The 22,458-nt window shown below is 41.0% G+C and overlaps 1 protein-coding gene across 2 annotated transcripts in view; it reads right to left on the bottom strand.

Moving 5' to 3' along the window:
- The window catches only part of acin1b (apoptotic chromatin condensation inducer 1b), a 24,664-nt gene extending 2,247 nt beyond the window's left edge, over nucleotides 1-22,417 (bottom strand). The window contains exons 1-15 of one of the 2 annotated variants that reach the window (XM_083541407.1): nucleotides 22,228-22,417; nucleotides 19,791-19,856; nucleotides 17,738-17,849; nucleotides 16,343-16,419; nucleotides 13,413-15,731; nucleotides 13,036-13,097; nucleotides 7,638-7,776; nucleotides 4,049-4,094; nucleotides 3,510-3,640; nucleotides 2,998-3,144; nucleotides 2,715-2,880; nucleotides 2,336-2,481; nucleotides 1,519-1,626; nucleotides 822-929; nucleotides 350-698 (exon numbers count right to left, since the gene is read on the bottom strand). In XM_083541407.1, the coding sequence (XP_083397533.1) occupies nucleotides 350-698; nucleotides 822-929; nucleotides 1,519-1,626; nucleotides 2,336-2,481; nucleotides 2,715-2,880; nucleotides 2,998-3,144; nucleotides 3,510-3,640; nucleotides 4,049-4,094; nucleotides 7,638-7,776; nucleotides 13,036-13,097; nucleotides 13,413-15,731; nucleotides 16,343-16,419; nucleotides 17,738-17,849; nucleotides 19,791-19,856; nucleotides 22,228-22,365 (4,114 nt within the window). In that variant the 5' untranslated portion in view covers nucleotides 22,366-22,417. The remainder of the gene's footprint in view (nucleotides 1-349; nucleotides 699-821; nucleotides 930-1,518; nucleotides 1,627-2,335; nucleotides 2,482-2,714; nucleotides 2,881-2,997; nucleotides 3,145-3,509; nucleotides 3,641-4,048; nucleotides 4,095-7,637; nucleotides 7,777-13,035; nucleotides 13,098-13,412; nucleotides 15,732-16,342; nucleotides 16,420-17,737; nucleotides 17,850-19,790; nucleotides 19,857-22,227) is intronic. The other variant, XM_083541408.1, reaches the window with a different exon arrangement.
- Between the last annotated feature and the right edge of the window lie 41 nt (nucleotides 22,418-22,458).

Here is a 22,458-nt window from a genome sequence, read left to right as displayed (position 1 = left end):
CGCTCGTTGCAGCCCCGATTTTAAGTTTTGACCCTACATTTTATTAGTACAACTACAGTACAATTAAAAATAAATACGAATTTAACCACTGATAAATGGTACATATTTGCAAAATGTGCCTGGTTATGAATAGAGCCTGTGCTGCAATATTAAAGGGGTCTGAAAATTTTTTTCGTTACACTGATTTTTAAACAGCTGTAAGTCTGCAAAAGGAGAACCTTCTGACAACCACTGTATTAAATACTACTACTAATAATTTAATATACACTGATTAATCAAGCTTTAATCAGGGAGGGGAAAACCCAGTTACTTACAGCTACAACAAACATCCAAAAGGAAATTAACTCACCCGCACCTTTTTTCTCAGACTTCTTCTCTTTGCTCTTTCCTCGCTCTTTGCGTCTCCTGTCCCGGTCACGTGATCGTGACCTCCTGGCTGCTTCCCGTTCATCTCTGTTGAAGTCGCGCACTTTGTCCCTGTCCCACTCCCTCTCTGAGCGCGTCCTTTCTCTTCGCTCCATCTCTCGCTCTCTCTCGGCCCACTGGTCCCGAACATTTGTCGTCGCCCCGTCTTTCTCTCGCTCGCGCTCCTTTTCCCGAGTGGGGGGCAGGAGCGGAGGTGGGGCTACAGGCCGAGTCGGAGGTGCTGCAACAGCTCGTGGGTCTTCACCGGTCAGCAGCCCTTTATGGAAATCCAGCTGGAGGGTGCGTGGGACATATGAAAAGAACAGCAAGAGGAAGAAACGAAAGAACAATCAATCTGCCTGTTTAATAAATAGAAGAGAGTTTTGCCTCTGTATTGCAAAAAGAGCTGCATGTACCTCCTTTTGTTCACAGAAGTCCACCCGGAGCACTTTGGGGTTGCTAGAGGGCCATTTGACACCATGGAGAGCTTCACGTGTGGCAACAGACTCCTCTGTAGTGGCGTACTAATTCACAGAGATCAGAACAATACATGAGGCAGATTCGAACAATGTAATTAATTAAAAAGCAATTTTATAGAACACAAAAGAATTGTTATTTAATTTACTACATGACGTCAAACTAGTTTGAGAGTCACACCTGGTGCATGAAGTCTTCTACTAACCAATTACATATGATCACAAGTATGTGACTAATCAAACTCCCTGCATCATTAGGGACTGCTGCTTATTACTATTCATTTATTTCTTAATGAGATTTGTAACAATAATAATCTTTATTTATTTATTTTTTTAACGCCTTTAAAAGTAGCATCTCAAAGCGCTTTCCAAGCAGAAAAGGAAAAATTAGATATTAGAAAAAAGATGAGGAAAAACAATTATATATACAGTATATATATAAAATTCATACAAAATAAACATCACAGAATAAACCAGAAAAATAAGAAAATCACATAAAAGCTATCCTGAAAATGTAGGTGAATATTGAACACGGGTGTAAAAACAGTAGCATCGGCAACTCGCTGAAATTACTTCCGTTCCCAACTCTACATGCTAAAACCCAAACTGTAAAGTAGATTAGAGAGATCAGACTTACAGTGACATAGCAGTGAGATTTGATCTTATCGATCCAGAAGCCGTCCTCAACCACTGTACCGGTCCGATTCAACAGCTCCTTCAGCTGGCCTAAAGTAAAGGGACGAACCTACAAATATATAGACAGATGTGGAGTCAGACATGGGCATTTTAAAACCTTTACAGCGATTTCATAAAGACATTCCAATGCACTGATATGCAATTTATTGATTTGGCAAAATCCTCCTGATTTTTCACAATATTTGGTCGTCTTATTTTTTTATTTACTATACAAAGTTAAATCTTGCTTACACAACGTACTGTGTTTAGAAATCCTTGTTTACGATGATTCATAACATTTTAATGCTATTTGCTGAAATTTTTACACTAAACATGGTTTGGAGTGGAAGCTCTTCAGTGGCCTGCTCTGACCTCAACCCTACTGAATTTAGAACACTGACTGCACACCGGGTCTCCTAATCCTACATCAGTAACTGATTTTACTAAAACACCCTTCATGGCTGATTGAGCACAAATCTCCACAAGCACACTTCAAAACCTAGTGGAACATCTTCCCAGTAGAGTTGAGGTTATTATAAAATGGGACAAAAACCAAAGAAATGTTTAAAAGCATGTAGGTGTCCACAAACCTACTCATAGTTTATATAACAACTGTACCATCTCTATCTGCATGAGAATTTAGGCAAGGTAGATAACGTTTCTCAGCTTCATCAAATTCCCTCTACTCACAAAGAATGCATGTGGGTAGTAATAAATCTACAGGGTCTAGTTTTTTAAATTATGAACCCAAATCTGTATTTCTAACAAACAGCACCCACCAAATTGCAGACGTGGATGATGTTGGATGCTTTGCCGCGTGGAGGTGAGAGCTGGCGGCCTGTGCGCACTGGATCATCAATGGTGATGGACACCGCCACTTTCTGCTGACTGATGGAGCGCCGCACCACTGAATCATTAGGGGTCACTGGAGGAAAAAAAAAAGAGGAAGGGTAAAAACAAGAAAAAGATTAAACCAAATCATTTGTCAGAAGCAAAAGGCTATTCGACAGATGGTGCAGTCGTCCTCCAGTTAAAGACTGAACGACACAATGATTAAAACAATATGCCAATAAGATTGAAAAACCTATTTATATGCCATTAATGGTACAAGCAAAAAAGTTGGGACGCAGCCATTAATAACAAACAAAAACAAGTCACCCTTCTTAGCGTCACCCTCCAATGTTTCCATGGCAACCTCTGATGAGCTCTCCCGCCTCTGTTTCTTGGGGGGGTTCTCCTTCTCTCCTTCTGTCTGCTCATCATCCGGGTCTTCATCCTCCTCCTTTTCTTTCTGCCCATTTTCTTGACTTTCAGATGGAACAACCTACATATAGAAGAAGAGCTGAAGACCTAACAGATTCTATATTCCAAATTTAGGAACACAGGGCCTGTATTTTTTCATGACTGTGTCTGCGTGAGAATCGTAGGACTAATGGTGTACCTGTGTTACAGTACGTCTGATCTGAATCCCCTGGTCCTCTTCGCGCTCAGGCTGCTGACCTGAGTCCTCATCCCCAGAGAAACGACCCTCATCTGGGTGCAAGTCCACAACAGCTTCTTGCAGAGGCTTAAGGTCTGGGATTAAAGACTGAAACACACACAAAACTACATATCACACTGTCATAGCGCTACACTTAATGTTAATCTACAGATATCACTGATTCAGACCACGTTAATGGTATTTAAAGACCATTTTGCTGCCAATTTGAGACGACTGGATGAATGTCACTTTTGGGAAACCCCTTATAATCATCCCACTGTGCGGCATGCTGCACACTTAACCCACAGCAACAGCAATCTACAGGCTTTAACCAGACATTCATATTGGTTTTGGCAAATTATTTATATCCACTGAGTGATTGGTATTGTTTGTCCAAAACTAGAATTTTAGCAATGACCAAATATTAGAGATATTTCTGTAGTTATGGCAAAGGGAAAAAAAAAATCCTGTACCTTCAGTGATTCGGTGGTGATGCTGATTGATGGCTTTTTGGCAGTGACTGCTGTACTGGAGCCCCACCTCCTCTTCCTACCAGCTACGCCCCCAGACTCCGCCTCCACGGTAGCTCCCTCTGGTTTAGCAGCTAGTGTAAAACAGCGATATTTTACATGTATGCAACCTTTTATTTGGGGCCCCATACATATAGTATGTACTAAAGGCTTCTCTTAATGCTACATTAAAGTTAATACAATATTCATATGATTTAAAAAAAAAAAAAAAAAAAAAAAAAAAAAATTGCAATATTAAAAAAAAAGAAAAAAAATTCTACAGCAAATAGAATAAGCCACACATTCACACATTAAACAACTCATGTGTACTCTTCGCAACAGTCTCTCAAATGTTTTCTGGCAGTTGTTTTTCTCCCCGTTTTCCTGGATTATTTTAGCACCTCTATGTACACTACATGATCTCCAACAGGTTGCTGGATTGACCACATATTCAAATTAAAACAGAACCCCACCAATCACAGAAAATCTAAATCTTTACTTACTTGTGAGTGAAATCTTGCGTGCAGCAAACACTTTTGGAATGGTGCTCTGAAAAGACAGAGGATGACAAACAAAAAAAAAGACCCAAGCGGGTTCAGGGAGGGATGAGACAAAAAAAGAGGGACACACACACACACAAACACCGGGTGGGACGAACAGTGGGGAAAAGGGGAAGGGTGATAGAAAAGAAGAAAAGAAGAACAGACATAAAGCTATCAATAAACCAACATTAGATAAATGCATGATACTGTGAATCATTTATGATTGAAGTGACAGACTGTCCAATAAAAGGATGGCAAAGTCTGTCAAATTAACACTGTTCCTGACAGTAAAGGAACTTATAGGCTATGAAATTCATGCTTCACCCATATATTCTAATCCAATACCTGAATGTTAAAGCTAAAAAACCTTAACATCCCCAACTTAATCTACTGTTCTTCATACACAAAATTAAAGTACATAAATAAGCTCAATTTTAACCAAAAAGGCACTATGATTTATGTTTATAAAGAAAAATACATCTTGGGTTTAAAAGAAAAGGGTATTTCCTGGTACCATTGACACCTGATTCCTCTCTGGCTTGGCTATGGCCCAACCGCACGGCAGTATGCACTGTATCTAGGCAACAAAGGTCCAACCAGAAGAGGCCGAGGAGTGAGGACGCGAAATGCTCACAAACCCAATGTGCTGATTGGCCGGCTGATTTGAACTGCGTTTGGACTTTTGGTGGGAGTGATTTTTGATGTGTGGCTTTTTTTTTTTTTTGGGTGTGTGTTTTCTGAGTCTAGACACAAAGTCTTTGATGTGATGGTGATTTCTTCTGAATCAGAAACAGTCTTTGATGATCTCACTGGGCGATCATTTAGGCAGACATCTTGTAAATACAGTCTCTGTGATCTTTGGCGTGCAGAAAGAACAGCTCTCCCATCTCATTAAACACGGCATGCGAGAGCAATCAGTGTAACGTTACAGTCGAAACGCATTGCTTTAATAAAGCAAAACTAGTCCATAATCCATTTGGCAGTTAGAGAACAACAGTTGCATGTGGTGGAAGGGCATTTTAAGCTCCATGCTGATGCTGATTAAAGTCCTTGGTTATTTCCCTTCAGGCAGACACTAATCCACTGAGACTGTTTTGCGTCACAGGCTGATGAGTGGACTGGCCACAGACTGTCCACATACTTCCTAAAAATATGCAAGCTTGGGCTTTAATAAAAAAAAACAAAAAAAAAACAGGTCAAATCCAGATATCACCTTGATTAACCTTGATCTCATGATGTATGCCAGTATTCCAGAAAGTTCATTTGGTATAATTCCTCAGAAAACATCAGCGCCATATGGCATAACTGTTCTCGTGTAAATCACAGATGCTGGGATATCACTCTCAGGAAACAACGAATGAGTCCATGGTTAATGCTTAGCCCTGGAGCCCTGTTTCATGTGTTCTAGCAGAACAAGGTCATGTGCAGATCGTTCTGTATGCGGTGTCAGAGGGCAGATCAGAGCTGATGCTCACAAAGTGTCCAAGTTCACTAAAGTCAATAGCTGAGACTGTGCTGTTCAATGAGCAAGACAAACACACAGGTGGTCATTGTGCTTAAACCACAGTGTGCCCATCAAGCTGCGTAGAATAGTCCATACTTTGTATGACCTCTGGATCAGGAGCTAGTCGAAAGAAGGTGGGACTAGAGGAGGAGTCTTGTCAAAATGGCTGCCACCTCGACCCACCCAATCGACTCTCTAGCCTTCTCCCAGCAGTCCTATCAGTCGGCCACATCAGCTTTTGTGGTGAGCAGCGTGGCCAATCATCCGCCAGGATTCCATCAGGTGAAGGCTAAGTGTGCGGTGGTGACTCTGCCTGAGGGGGCTAGCTCATAGCTCGGCACGTGATGGAGGTAGAGGAGGAGAGGTGGAGGTAGTAACGCAGGTACCAGTATGAGCAATGGAAGAAGGGAGGGCACCTTCATAACAAAGCAATCAGTGGGTTTTTAAAAAGCACAACAGTTTATACCACTAGATTTAGACAGAGGAGCAGCAGAAAGAAGAAGACAGAGAGGCAGTATAACAAGAAAAAAATAAATAAATAAAAAACACGAAGAAAAATAAAGGAGAAGAAACGATGGAGAGAGCCAGTGAGATAAAAAAAAAGAAAATTTAGAAAAAGGAAGGAGGTAGAGGAGAGTCTGGCTATCTCTCACTATATCAGGCCTTTTTATTGTTAACAATTAAAGCACACTCTCTCTCTCTCTCTCTCTCTCTCTCTCTCTCTCACCCACACACACGAGCTGTTAAAGATGACCCTATTCTGAAACAAACACCAACACAACACCTGCTTTAATCCCTTTCCATCTTATCGTCTGACTCTAGGCCTGCTGCATTTCTAAAACCAATCTTTTGGGTCTCCAATCTTTTCCAGAAAGGGCCAGTGTGGTTGCAGGTTTTTATTCCAACCAAGCAAGTCCACACCAAATTCTACCTGTTCAAACCTAATGATCTTCATTTTCAATGACTATCAGGTGTGACCATTGATTGGTTGTAATGAAAACCTGCACCCACACTGGCCCTTTCTGGAAAAGATTGGAGACCCCTGATCTAAAGCTTTATTAAAATTTCAGGTGTTTCTATATATTGGACATCAAAAATGAAATTTTTACACGCCTGCTCAGCATCATGTGGTTAATCTCAATTTGAAACAGGGCATCCATGTCAAATAGGTCTAACCAGCACAAGTAGACAAGAGATGCTTTAAGAATTACTTGAAGTTCCTGTAGCAACTTGAAAACTATTTTTTTCTTTATTGTGGGATTAGGGAAGTGTTTTATATAAGGCAAAGAGATCACTAATATGTGAAACATTGCTTGGACTTAACTAAAATGATCAGGTGACTGCTAAGTTCGAATCGGTAATTGACCCCAACATTTCCTCAGACAAACAAATCACACTAGAAAATTAAATGTAATGTGTAACGTAATGTGTGAATGTGATCCTATCAGAAGAAATTAAAGAATATTGGATAACAACCACCAAAGGAATACACACTTTCTTTTTACAATTGTGAAAGAAATGAGTTCAGTCTGTTTAAAAGACATTCCACACATACGCCTGCGTGTCTACAAATATAGCGCACACTGTACGCAGATGGACAGACCCCCTGCAAGAAAACATCAAGCTCTGCTGTTGAGACACATCTTTCTTAATCTTGGTCTCCCTCTCTCACACACACACACTCAGCACCTACTCAACAAGATGTACGCTGTATCTAATTTCACACACAGTTAGCCAGCCTCAACCCCCTGACAATATAATAACAGCTACAGAAAGACAGAGAGAGCGAGAGCGAGGGAGGAAAGCTTGTTTTGAGAGACATACTTAGTTTTTTATAATATATATATATAAATATATTTTGCCTCATTTTGCCTTATTTCATTTCCCCCATAACTCTCCAGCTAATAAAGTTTACATTTATGTTTACGAAGCACTACATCTCTTAAAAAACAGTAAGCACTTTCAAATGCCAATTTGAATGCATTTAATAATGTAGCCATACACCCTGCCCCTGCTCCTTGGCATCTTTCCAGAGAGACTCATTACCTCATCAGGACGGGACTCGCTGGTCTCAGGCGCCTCCTGTGAGGCAGGATGAGCCAGTGCACTCTCAGACTCGGGCTGTTCCTGGAGCTCCATAGAGACGGGACCTGTGGGTTCAGCAACCGTGGCCTGTTTTACTTCCCTAGAGAAAAAGAAAGACAGATGCAAAGAGGGAGAGAGAAATGTGACAATGACTGCATCGAGTGTTATATCAGAGGGGGTGAAGAAAGAAAAATGGGAAAACAAGTGGGAGGTAGAAGAGGACAGAAAGGAAAAAAAAAAAAGACCTAGACATGAAATACAAAGTGAGTATACGCTCACTAGACCAGTAGTTTAACAGAAGCTAAGCTAAATGGCTAAATGAAACACTGCGATTCGGTTAGCCTCGTGTACCAGTTGAGAAGCAAAAGATTTAAAAGAGAAAAAACATGAAGAGTGAGAGAGAGAGAGCGGTAAAGTGACTGAGGATAGTGATCTGGGTTACTATAACTATAAATAACTCAGCAGCTAAATGACACCCAGGCATGTCAGGGTCAAACACACATACACATCTATAAAGGCAAGATCACACACACACACACACACACACGCTTCATACAGACATGTCACAGAACACCAAATATTCATCCTTCTGTGAAGGAAAAGAAAAAAAATCAACCAACCTCACAAACAAACAAACACAACCAATTCCAGTGTAGCATCTAAAACAGATGAGAGCAGAAAAGCATCCAGCGCCAACAGATGTTGGAGAGAAATGGATGCCAGGGACAATAGAACAAATCAATAAACAGTAGCATAGACCATTAGAGCAAGAACATCAAACCTCATTTAGCCATTATGTCACTATCAGCTGGAGATCTCCTGGTCGAGGTAATCACATTTATCAAACCTTTAAGTAGCCTCTGCCTCACACGTTTCTCAAACTCTTTCTAACACACACACACACACACACACACACACACACACACACACACACACACAATCTCCTGCTGATCATCTCAATACCATGAACAGGTGTGCACGTCAGTGCCGGCCCTTCGAGACCCAAAAGCACGGACTCTCAAGAAGACAGTTACAGGTTCACATCTTTGGATAAAAAATGTAATAAAAAAAATGTGCTTGTGGCTGCAGAAGACAAAGACAAGTAAATCAGACACAGTAAAGAAAATTACCACATCAATGCATAGTCATTAATCAGTCCACTCATGGCACTGAAGTAAATCTGAAACTATGGTTCCTGTAACACAGAGACTAATTTGTAAACGTTATAATAACCAGTCCCACAGAGGGACAGTTCCCTAGAAAGCACAGGGGCTGTATATTTTCTCTCTGAACATGCATTTGTGGGATTTGCTCTCAACGACAAGCAACTAATCTTCACTCCCTGGGGGGCTGCACCCCAAACTCCCCCACGCAGTCTCCTTAACAACCAAGAGGCTGGGGAAGGGAACTGCTCCTTCTCAGGGGAAAAAAAAGGGACAAAACCAACAAAGACCATTAAATCTAATATTATACATATACATATATAAAGGTCACCTACATCATACTACCAATTAGATCGCTAAATTTTGTTGTGTATTCGGTCACTGTCTCACACGTGTAAAAAAAAAGAGAGAAAGAGCAGGTCATCTTTGGCACCAAGGAGAATAAAAAATAAATACATTCTCGCGATTTCCTTCGTAAGTTGATAAGTAACAAAGCCGGGAAGCCACGCGGAGATCAGGCGGTGGTTTATTAGAAAAGCTGCGACACTATCAGCACGACGAGATCGAGGCGACATGAACAAGCCTATCTTTATTACCGAGTCATGGCTTCACACCACTCGATCAGAGATGTTCACATTATCATCCGGACACTAATGGCTGAGAAATCCCCCTTCCCCCATCACCAAGGCCACGCTCTTTCCTTCGCACCCGCACCTATAACGCGATATATACATGCATCGATATACATATAAACCCCGATTTAAAAACGCGACGATTTACTCGGTCACTCGTGGGTCTGTCACGGTTCCCCCCCCCCCTAGACGTTCAAACTGAACTCGGATTAAGTGTGTAGGGGGAAAGCGCCATATATACGCTTCCATTGCTACCGTGTAGCCTATCCGCGCTAGGACATTTCAGCCTTCTCCCGTCTCTCTGCTCGCAGTCTCCTCTCCCTTACCCTCCTTTATTTCCGTCGGACAGCATGTCGACGGGCTACGACTCGATGCGCTACGGCCTTGCGTCTGTATTGCGCCGCGTACGACCTGAGACCGTGGGAACGCCGAGAGACGGTCGCCGTTTTCTTTTTCTTTTTTTTTTTTTGTGCAATGCGTCGGTCTACGCGCAGCAGCCCTCACTTGGCGGCCATGTTGAACAGAGCTCAGGGGAGTGGGAGGAGCCAGTGAGAGGGCGGGGCTACGCTTGCGACACGGCCACGCAGGCCGGATCGTGGGGTGGCCGCGCTAAACTCCTGATCAAAAAAAATAATAATCTGCCACATTTATTTTTTTTTAATTTACACATGATTTCTTTTCTTTTTAACTAGAATAACGCATTCGGTTTTAAAACGCAATTTTTTTTACATAAATCATTAAATACGTACATCATGCCTGATCAAAAAAAATCAGGCGTTCGATTAACATGCAAGTCACTTCCGGTTCTCGCTCCTCACCTCATGATGCCTCACCGACTGTCTTACAGACTGCGATCAATTTGCTTATCACCTACACGGTCATACACAAGGGTACTAAACTGTAGCTCTCACTTTTGCCCTGAAATGTATACCGTTTCTTCAGGAAAGTCACCATGCATGTGATAATGTAAAGCTCCACTCACCACACCACTGTGTTTTATTATATACAGAGGTTTAATATGACATTCCTCTTCATTGTATAGTACAGTATAGACTGTACATGGCTGCATTTGACTTCTCTAATGTTGCAATGATTAATGTTTTTTTATATATATATATATATATATATATATATATATATATATAGCTGGAATGACAAACTAAATCACAAAGGATCACACAATCTTTTAGAAAGGTTTACTTTCAAATTTTATCATGCTTTTGGGTGTTATTCTTTGATGGTACAATATTTTCAGTGAATGATACGCATTAAAATGTTCAAAACACACGGTTGCCACTATGGCAATAACGTAAAGTACATTTTATTACTTTTACTTTCAGTGAAAACTGAATTCAGTCATAACGAATTGGATATACAAGTGTATCTATTCTCATCACCAACCCTTAAGTTACATAAACTATAATTCTGAGCCTATCTGATGTAAAAATAACTCGTGATTCATAGGATGGACCCCCACGCCGAGTGCTAGTTCCACCAAGCTTTGTCTTAATGAGTTATATTGTACACTGACACCATGGGCTTGCTCATTAACGCTTAAATATTCTTTTTTTTTTTTATACGCTTATTATAATAATTTGTGTACTTTAATGCATGATTAAACATGCCAAGAAGCATCTGTATTTACAAAAAAAAAAAATGTGATGTCTGACAATGTTAAATACAAAGGTTGGAGGCCAGAGATCGAGACAGATAAGGCGGTTAAATAAAATTTCGACGTCTTCAAGTTACTTATGACTATAGAGACGGTTTAGGTACTACCGTCGACAATCAAAAAAATTAAATGTACTGCCAATAAAAAGGAATTCACTGCTGGAGGTCTATTGTTTTGCAGTGTTTAGGTTTCCCTGATTACAATGCAGCCAGCCTTAGGGGATTGTTTGACCAAATAAGTGGTGTGAATGATTACAAAGAGCATATGCAGTGGACACAATGTTTGTGACCACTTTGAATCCCGGTAAATTTTTTCCAGCTTGAGTAATGTAGCAGAGAATAAAAACACAAGACACATGACGAGCTGCTAAAATTCCTGAATGAAATTCTGACTCACTGTAACACTGCAGGTTAGACAATAACGGCTCATTCATCAAATTAAATACAAAGTTTGGTGCGCAAGTCACTGTAAAGCGTAAGCAGTGTATATATATATATGTATATATATATATATATATATATAAAATGGTTGCCGAAATGTGGAATGTTCTCAAGGGACATTACTATATAAATCAAACTTGGATATATTTTAGAGTAGTCAATGTCTAAAATATATCCCAGGTCCATTTTATATAGAATTGTCCCTTAAGGACATAATGAAATTGCTTACAGTAATTGTTAGGCTTGGATATTTTAGAAATTCGGGTTTCAACAAGAGACGGGCAGCTCTGTGCTTTAAGGTTGTTGTCTCGATCAGAAGGTTAGAATTACTGTCTCCCCTCTCAAGTAGCCAATTTCGAGCATGTGTTAGCTCCTGTACATAGAAAAGGACGTGTGCCCAGCGATGTTACACAAGCAGCATTTCCAAATGAAATGGTGGATTCACATGTCTCAAAGGAAGCATGCAGGGTTTCCCCACATATAGGTTAAAAGGAATACTGACCATGTAAATATGTATGCATGTATAAACACTCATCAGTTTTTTATATGCTGTGCACATCAAGGCTGCAAATGAGCATAAGACTGACCAACAAATGAGGACAGTTGTCCCTTATAAAACATGAACATGCCTATAACTGGATAGTAAAGTAGCTTAGAAAAACGTGAACATGGACATCCACCAGTACATCCTCACCGAAATGATGCATGATGGAACAGTAACTGACTATTTTCCCCTCACTAATTTGCATTTTCAGAGCACATCCTGCCCAACCACTCACAATAAACTGCTTCAATGCAGCCGTTCAACTGACCGTTTTTAACAGCAGCACACAGTCAAAAACACTTAACTGGGTCTTTTACTGGGTATGGGGGTTTTATTAACACACACACACGTTTATAGTTTCTTCTTGGCTACATTATGTTCGCGTTATTTAAGTTCCAGTCTACAAAGGCAGCGTTGCCTCTGATTGTAATTAGTGCAAATGAAATGATCCAAGCCAACAATTGAAAACGGGGTTTATATGCTAAATATACTATATGTTTTTGAAGCTATCCAGATCAATCAAATGTAAAAATCCTATCATTTATAAGAATGAAATAATATGTAGTTTCCTTCCACCTAGGTATTTTTTTATATCTGTGGAAAACTCTGAGGCAGTCTTTCTCTCAGTCAGTCAATAAAAAAAGGTCACAGAGGACACCGGTTGAGCCACTGAGACAAAGTGGAATATTCTAAATGCTAAGAGTATAAACAATCCTCAAACTCAATAATAAATTGCTGTAATATTTTGAGAGACTTTGCTAACAGCTGCAATGCCTTACTGTCCTGTATATATATATATATATATATATATATATATATATATATATATATATATATATATATATATATATATATATATATAGTGTGTGTGTGTGTGTGTGTGTGTGTCTTGTGTTTGACTAACTAACCTCAAAGAATCTTCTTTCTTCTCAGTCATACCATCTGAGCTGCATGCTTTCTTCTCTTCGTCCTGTGTCAAAATAAAACAAAAAAAAACACTAGCAGAGCAAAACCTGAAAACAACTAAACTTGGTTTAGAATTTGAAAGGTATCTATGAAAACAAATACAAATGTCCACTAATCTTGAGGCAATTCTATAACCAAATACAAACATCTCATCTGTGTATTCCTTCAGAGCACACTGAGTGTGAGAAGTTGAGTTGAACTCAGTTACGCCCAGTCAGTCTGGCGCATCGGTATTAGCATGGCGAACTCATCACAGGAAACACCATCAAAAGCAAATGGAAAATATTAAAACAGCAACTTGCACAAGCCAAACAGATACCTTATCATGGCTGGGTTTGTCTGTTGGAGAGAAGCCTGAGGAACTGGAGGAAGAGGATTCTGAATCCGAGTCAGAGGATGAAGACTGGCTGGAGGGGGATGAGTGAGGTTCAGGTGATCGTTTCCTCTCTGAGGATCTCTTTTTTTCTTTGTCTGCAGATCGCTCCCTTTCTCTCTCAGCAGGTATCTCACTAGCTCCCTCAGATCTTTCTCTAGCTCGTTCCTTAGATCTTTCTCTAGCTCGTTCCTCAGATCTCTCTCTCGCTCTTTCTGCAGATCTCTCTCTCTCCTCAGATCTGACCCTCGCTCGTTCCGCAGATCTCTCCCTCGCTCTTTCCGCAGATCTCTCTCTATCCTCAGATCTCTCCCTCTCTCTATCTGCAGATCTATCTCGCTCCTCAGATCTGTCCCTTGCCCTTTTTGCAGATCTCGCTCTCTCCTCAGATCGCTCCCTCGCTCTTTCAGCAGATCTCTCTCTCTCCTCAGATCGTTCCCTCGCTCTTTCAGCAGATCTCTCCCTCACTCGTTCTGCAGATTTAGCTCTCTCCTCAGACCCCTCTCTCACTCTTTCTGCAGCTGCATCTCTCTCTGCAGATCTATCTATTTCTCTTTCCTCAGATTTCTCTTTAGGTCTCTCCTCGGAGCTATCTCCCTCTTTTTCTGCAGCTCCCTCTATTCCTTTCTCTTCAGAACTTTCTCTTCTCTCCTGAGATCTCTCTCTAGGTCTCTCCTCAGAGCTATCTCCCTCTCTCTCCTCAGAACTCTCCCTTGCTCGCTCTGCAGAACTCTTTCCTTCTCTCTCCGCTTTTTCTGGTGGTGGAGATGGAGGAAGCGATGAAGAAGGCTTGTCAATGTCCTCTCTTGATTCATCAGACTCTGCAGGTTTCTGGGTCTCTTCTTCCACCTCCTTCATCTCCTCATTATGCTGTTCTTCAGGTAATGACTTGGGAGGTGCAGCAGGGGGTTCGGTCTCCATTTCAACATCTGCATGCTGCTGTCCCGACACAAGGACTGGCAGCTGCTCTGGTTTAGAAGGAGACATAAGGCATTCAGGTGGGGGAACTTCAGAGAACATGCGTGCTCGTTTCGTAGGTGCAGGTGGAGATGAGGGAGGTGATGTATGACGGAAGTCTGGAGAATCCAGAGACGGCGATGCCTCTCGCTCGCGTTTCCATGACGATACACTAACGTTTTCCTTAGCCTCAACCTCCTTTTCTTTCTCCTCATTACAGCCCTCCTGGTCATCGTGCTTCTCTTCTTCTTCCACCGGAAGACATTCTTCTTGTACCCCCTCGTCTTTTTTCATCCCCAGCGATTCCTGAAGGCTGCTTTCAGAGATAGAGGGCATAGCTGGTTGAGACTCCTCCTCATGCAGCTGCTCTTGGGGTGAATCTTGATGATCAGGACCGACCTCTGAATCACAGCTGGTGTGAACATCATTTGCTCCCCTAGAGAACACAAGCACCCCAGGGGCAGCCTGTTCTCGGATTGTGGCAGCAGCATCTCCCTCTTCTTCCTCATCCTTCTTCTGTCCACCATCAAAAGCCCCCTCTGATTCCATCTTGCGCACCAGCAGACTGAGTGGTCCAGGCCTGCGTTGGGATGGAGGCTCAGGGCTACTGGATCTGGAACTGGAACTGGATTCCTGTCTCTGCAAAAAACCCGGAGAAGAGACAGCAGCCCCTTCTGGGGCTTCGGGTTCGTCCTGCTCTGGGGGACTTTGTTTGGGGGTGTCTGGCAGGGGGAAGGAGAGTTCTGGGGGTGGAGAGGGAGGAGGAGTAGGCTGTCGGAGCTGCAGTGAAGAATGATGGGGTGGAATGTGCTGAGGAGGCTGAAGCTTGCGCCGTGAGCGCTGTGCTGGTGGTGTGTGGATGTTTTTTCTTCCGCGAGACGAAGGACCCCAGTCATCATCCTCGTCGCTGTCATCGTCATCGTCATCATCGTCTTCGTCACTGTCATCTTGAGTGCGAGCAGACTGGCTGAGCTGGGGCATCGGATGGGCAGGGCCTGCTTCTACAGGGGCAGTTCCTTCTCTTTGTTGTGGTCGTGGCACAATTAAAGGTACACCCTGTCGTTCTGGCTGACCAACCACACGCACTGAAAGAGAGGCAACAGCACGGGGAGGGGAGGGAGTGGCAACCTCTTCCTGGGAGAAAGAGGGACGCCAGATCTTGGTTGTGGGGACATCAGTGGAATCGTGTGAAACCGAGGCAGCACCAGAGTCCAGCCTGTGGCCTCCCAGAGCAACTGGATCTTGTGGACTCAGCTTATCACCTCCGCCATCCTCTGGCACAGAGGGCCGAGATGCCACAACGTGATGCTAAAAAGGAAACGACGAATAAATAGTTATACAGACACACATAGTTTACTTATTTTGATTTTTGTTCTATAACTATTAGATTCTGTATAGCTGCTTTGAGACAAACAGTTAAGAAAATATATTAAGTTTAGACTGCGATTATACACCCCAGACATCTAAAGCTATGACTGCTTTTGATCTTGACAATCCTTTCCATTAAAGCCACATGATGCCAATAAAATAAATAAATAAATAAAATGAAACTATACTGTTACACATTGTAATTCAGCAAAAGCGATTGTATGGTTTAAAAATAAAAATGGGGAAAAAAAGTTACAATCTAACTTTTCAAACTTGACCCCATCGTATTTCTCTAACAAATATTCATGTTAATTCTCTTTATATTATTCTCAGTTTCTGATGCAACATGGTTACATTTGTTACATTTGCTTTTTTGTGATGAAAAGTTTATTTGAAATTTACATAGTGAAAACAGGTAAAGTCTGAATACTAGAATATGCTCTGCTGGGGTCCTTACAACAGAAAAATGCACACAATAAGGATGCTAGTTCCAGCATGTGCGTGTACATTTTCACTGCAGGTGTGTTTGTTTAGAAAATGCATTTGCAAACCTTGTCTGGCGGGTAGGAGGTGCTGTCGTTGGCAGCTGTGTGATCATCTTCCTCGGGGCCTGCAGGGCTGTCTGTATCTAAAAAACACACAACACAAAGGTCATGACAAGTCAAAAATGGCCTTTTTACTGACCTTGATGTCTGTCTACCAGACAAACCTAATAGATACAAAATAAACAATAAGCCACACAAAAGCTGTGACCAGTAGTTGTTGAGGAGGGACTCGATAAAAAAAAAAAAAAAAAAAAAAAAAAAACAGGGGTATAAAATATTTTTTTTTGAAAAACAAAGCAAACAGGCATCTCAGGTTTCCTCAGAGCACACTGTGAGTGTGAGAATTTGAGTTGAACTCATTTACACCCAGTCAGTTTGGTGCATCGGTATTAGCATGGCGAACTCATCATAGGAAACATAAAGGGGCAAATATGACCAAAAAGACAAATTACTTTTCCATGTGAATGAGCCAGTCACAGGGCTTCACTTTGCTTAGATGTAGAGCTGTTGCTATCGATTTTTTAGTAATCAATTATTCTACTGATTATTCCATCGATTAATTGGATAAGAAGTACAGTTTCTTTATTAAAGAGCAATACTAAATATTCAAGAGAAAATAAGATGGGTCTCTTAAAAATAAACAATTAATTTGTTTCTTTTTTAGAAAAAGTAACATTCGCATACAAGAACATGTGTGAAAACTATCCCAGGGTTAACTCACTGTACGATGTTTTCTTTATGCTTTAGTTTAAAATGATCCGTGAGTAATAATGGTCCGTGGGAAATGTAGTGCTCCGTGTTAGTAAACAAACTAAAACGAAGCATTGAGGCAAAATAATGAGTTACTCAAGACATTTTTACAGCCCTATTCAGATCTCAGTGATATTATGTCATACAGAACATATGCTTAAAACAGTATACTGCCATAAAGTATAACTAGCAGTATTTAATGGTTACAAAATAAAATAATAATAAGTATCGGATAATTATTTGATTACTACACAAAACCAAAGATAAAATAGTCACATCCTTACATTAAAATGACTACGTATAACATTATAACAAGGAAAATGTAACTAAACATTATACAGATTGCAAAAGAAACAATTTTTGGTGGTCAACAGACTAATTTCATTTACTTCAGCATCATTCTTGAAAAAGGGAAAAAAAATAATAAATTGACGTGTAAATAACTCACTTTTTTGTTCTGCCTCTGCAGAATATAAGCACAAACCACGTTCAAAGCCAAAACACATCCCAACAAAATAGGAGCTGCACCTGAAAAGTGCTACCTATGCAATCTACAAATGCAGATACGCTCATTGCTTTGGCATTACAGAAGTCATCTCTACTGGGTTTGCAGTCGGGATCTTTTTAACTGTTTGATTATTTGTGTCTTACCATCTGCCTCAGCTGCCTCGCGTGCCTCTCTCTCCATTCTCTGGCGCAGGAGCTCTTGTTGTTTGGCCAGGTACTGTTTAATAAAACTGTTCTGGCTCATCTCTTCCCCTATCTGAACCACACACACACAAAAAAAACATCAATTGCATGCAATGCAACTACAGTCTGCAACGCCAACAGTTCTTTGCAAACAAATACTTAAAACCACTAGATCATGACTTTTTTGTAGTTACTGTAGGGCAAACCAAACAAAATAAGGGCTGCATTTTGTTTACTAATCGATAATTGCATTAGTTGTCAACGGATGCTGATATCAATTAGTTGGGCTGCTGAATTTACAAGATAGCACAGCTGCTTGTGAACGGGAAAAAGAAAAAACACTGGTGTCACAGATGAAAGTAAAACATCACGGTAAGTAGAAACTGTATATCCTCATGTGAAAATGCTATTGTATATAAATTGTAACTTCAGGACAGTCGCACTGGATCTGAATCAGCTCGTGACAGTGATAAATTCAATTAAACTGCTGCGAACAAACAAAATCTAAAAGCAGCAAATAACAGCAGCAGTAAACAATTAAATTTTTTTTAGTCACTGTTGTGGTTTTCAGCGAATAATTATGCATTCGTACACTAACGCATTATTTTTCCTTTTTTAAAGCTTGTTAGCATTCTCTTTTTATAGCAGTTGTCTGATACAACAAGTAATCAACAAACAAGGTTTATTGATAGTTCGGGGCAATGGGAATGGAGTCCCTTTGACCCGCTGTGGACGAGGAGCCAGCAAAGTTGTCTACAGCTTTACGGTTAAATTCTGCATATCCTTATAAAGCACCTTAAATTGTTGGGATTCCTCATGAATAGCCGCCTTATCTTCATGCAGTTGCGTATTTTCCTTCTCCAGGTCTTGAAGTTTGGACTTATGCTTAACGGGTTTAAGTGCAGCCTCGTCCTCTTGTAACAAAGGCTCCTCCTCTCCAGCACTTTCGAAAAGCTGTTTGGTGAGCCACGGTCTATCTGATTGTATGTTAACGTCTAAATGCAGAGCGCTAGTAGCTCCAGCAATTGTGTCGATGTCATCAGCATGTGAACTTAAAGAAATGGATTGACCATAATCGGGGGGTAACACACTAGATTCATCGCTCATTGTGTTTTTCTGCATCTCCCCTTCTTGTTCACGTGAACGCTGTGCAGGGTATTGCACCTCATAGTCTTTAAGGTGGGATGGGGGCCGAGTTCTGCGTCGTGGGCGCAGATACTTGCGTGAAGGTTGCTCTAACATTTTACTTCTGCGGTAAGCACACTGGATTTAGACAACTCAAATTTTACTGGGTATAGAATTTATCATTTGCGATTCTTTCTATCAATTGCTAGCTGCGGTTCGGTAGATTGCGAGACTGCGAATGTTCTGGCCTTTTATACTCTTGATGGAGAACAGTGCACTGTGATGTCATGGGTAACTTGTCGTGCTTGGTAAACTATGTCTGCCTCTAGTGGTGAAGTGTGGAAATACAACTGAATGGGAATCCTCTTACATTATCTATTTTCAAGCATGATTTACTGCGACTTCTACGTTCACGTTTGTTTTCAATGTTTGTATATTTAATGTATGCATATATCATCTCATTATTATTCAAAATGCTATTAATTATATTCTAGATGCTTACATCTTCACAACTTGTTGTTGTTTTTTTACAGAAAAAAACAACTCCGCGTGAGTGAATTTGTTTAGATGGTTAAACCCAATATGTGGCTTTTGCTTTTTTTTAAGTACATTTTTATACATAAATACCCTGAATTAGAGTTCTATATAGTTGTATAGTAAGCAAAACAGCTTAAAAAAACAAATCAGATTAATAGATTAATTAAGAGAGAGTGCGAGAGAGAAACAATTGATTGATTTCAAAATAATCGTTATTTGCAGCCCCGAACAAAATGCAATAGTAAATGGTCTACTTTTACTATTGTACGTCGCTCTAGATAAGGGCGTCTGCTAAATGCTGCAAATGTAAATGTAATGATTTGCTAGTGTGAAGTGTAGTTTTTATGCTGACCTGCGAGTTGGGCTGCAGGCCGGGGTGAGAGGTGGATGTTCGCTGCAGGCTCTCCAACATGAGTGCCTAGAATAAAAACATCAAATCATATGCCACTTGTTAGATTAGATTTTGACAAAGAAAAATCACACTTTTAAATTAGAGAAACGCAGAGTTTGTTGATCTGTTTCCATCAGAGCACACTGCGAGTGTGAGAATTCGAGTTGAACTCATTTACACCCAGTCAGTCTGGTGCATCGGTATTAGCATGGCGAACTCATCATAGGAAACACGATAAACAAAGAGAAACAGAACAGGGTTCAGGACCCCTACGCCTTTACATAGTCGTTTTAAAAGTAAAGTCAATGGGTTTGTAATCTAAAAAGAAAAAGTCACAAAATCGGATAGCAAAACAGAAGTATGATGTGCACCTGTATAAATACAAATCCTCTGCTTAAACATTGGCCCAATTTCCTCTCTTTTTTTCCTAAATGTCTAATTGAGTAAAGGTACAAAGGTACTTTAATTTGAAATGTACTTTAGTATTAAAAATAAAAAGGCTGATCTACAAAAACACGTATGCAACATTTTTATGCAGTGTGCCATTGTCTGGCACATCATAGAGAGGTTTTTTTCTATTGTTGCATGCACACAGTAAAACCTTATTTTAATCAAAACTTTACAGCCATTGTCCTGCAACAGGTTTATTTAACGCAAATTATGTATCAATTTCAATGTAGCAAGGAACAGCACGCTTTTCTGCAATATTGACGGTGGAGTAGAGCGAAATAAAGTAGTGAAATTTTCATCGAATTTAAGTAGTCCGATAAAAACCTTTCCTAGATTGCACTTGAGTAAGATCGGCGTAGTTCATACCCCAATAACTCAAACAAGCCACGTATAAAGAACTTGTACCTAATTCCTTTTTTTTTTTTTGCCCAAGTAGGAAACTCTGGGATTAAACAAAGCATCCACAAAAATCCAGAATATCACCAAAGAGTAATTTAAATGGCTGTATAGTTTGAACATTTTATCTGCAATGAAAAAGTGTGTGAAATGAAAGCAAAAAAGTTGCAAAATCCATCATATTTTTTATGCTTTCCCTTAATGAATACGATCAAGGCTTGAAAGCGCACACACTCATAAAGCATTTTACCACCAAAAACCATTTCCTTTATAGAGGACATTTACATCCATAGCAACACTGATTAAAAATGTAGATAAACGACTTTCATGCTACAAATCAAACATTATTGTGTTCAGCGCCTACATTGAGAACATTACTGCTGACTAGTGTTTATTACTTACATACCGGTTAGGGAATCCTATGTACTGGACACGGCATGGTTCTGTCCAACTTCTGTCTCTTACAGTAGCAGTAATAATGTGCATCTTCTAAAGGCTTTATAAATACAGCATGTGCGTGCGCGTGTGTGTGCGTGTGTGTGCGTGTGTGTGTGTGTCGTCAGTCCATGTGTTTATTCATGCAGTTTTCACCTACTCGGTACAGGGACTGGTGTGAAGTGAACAATTCACCGGTCGTTAACAAAAAAACTGCGCTGGCGATACCGAGGACAAAAGAAGTCCGCTTTTTGCAAAACACCCCCCCCCCCTTCCTCCTCCTCCTCCACACACACACACACACACACAGAGTAAACACCATTTCCAACTGCAAAAGAAATGCAAAGTGAATAAAAATCGACGCATCGTGTTACAGTATTTTAATGATTTATAGGCCTGTGGTCTAAATACAGAATCTCCATTTTAATAAAAAATAAATAAAAACCACACCAATGATCTACTATTGGAGCAAAAAGTCTACAATTTGCACCTGTAAAAAGACTAGTACGAGTTCGAAGCTCGGATCCGATCTCATAAAGCCTGAACGGATTAGTGAGAACCAACTAGATCTAATCTCCAGCGAGACAAGTCCCGAGTGCGCCTCTGAATGAATTCGCTTGGCTGGCCATTTTGTTTTGAAACCACAAAGTTAACCTGATTACTTTTATGCTCGGTCGATCGGTGTTTACCCGAGGAGCAAATGTCAGCCGCTCATCCATCAGCACACTGCTCTCTGGATGTGTATATGTGTGTTTGTGCGCGCACCCGATCGGCGCGCCTCCCCCCACTACAGAGAGCGAGCAAGCGAGCGAGCGCGAGGGCGCGGGCACGAAGTCAACTCACAAACCTTAGGATCACACGACCAACCGGCCGCCTTTTCCCTCCCATAAACACAAAAGCCGGGCCAAAAAACGCACCTAACGCAAAACAAGCATGTACTAATTATCGCAGCGATGCCGCTGACGCTTTTAAACAGCGTGCAGAGACTAAATGCGCATTCCCGCTCCCGAAGGAGCGATACTTGGCCTGCCACTCAGCTCTCGTCTCCGAGTGAACTTGATAGTAGCAGACATTTTCCTTTTCCGTTTTTTTACCCGAACCGCTCGTCCAAACTCACCCCTTTTAGTCGCTTAATGAGCGCGGTTTTCTGCCCACTTTTGGCCAGCCCTCGTTGCTCCAAGGCCGCTTTTAAATCCGCCACACGAAGCGAATGAAGCGGTTTCCCGTCTAGCGTAACATCTTCGAGTTCCGCCATTTTGCTTCCCCCTTTGGCTCGGTCGCTCAAACTTCGGGCTGTCGCCGCGACGCTGGTAACGTGCTGACGTCACGCCGACGGACGTTTCCGAAA

The sequence above is a fragment of the Silurus aristotelis genome, assembly GCF_946808225.1.
Source record: "Silurus aristotelis genome assembly, chromosome: 5".
Lineage (NCBI taxonomy): Eukaryota > Metazoa > Chordata > Actinopteri > Siluriformes > Siluridae > Silurus > Silurus aristotelis.
This window is presented reverse-complemented; position numbering and strand designations above follow the sequence as displayed.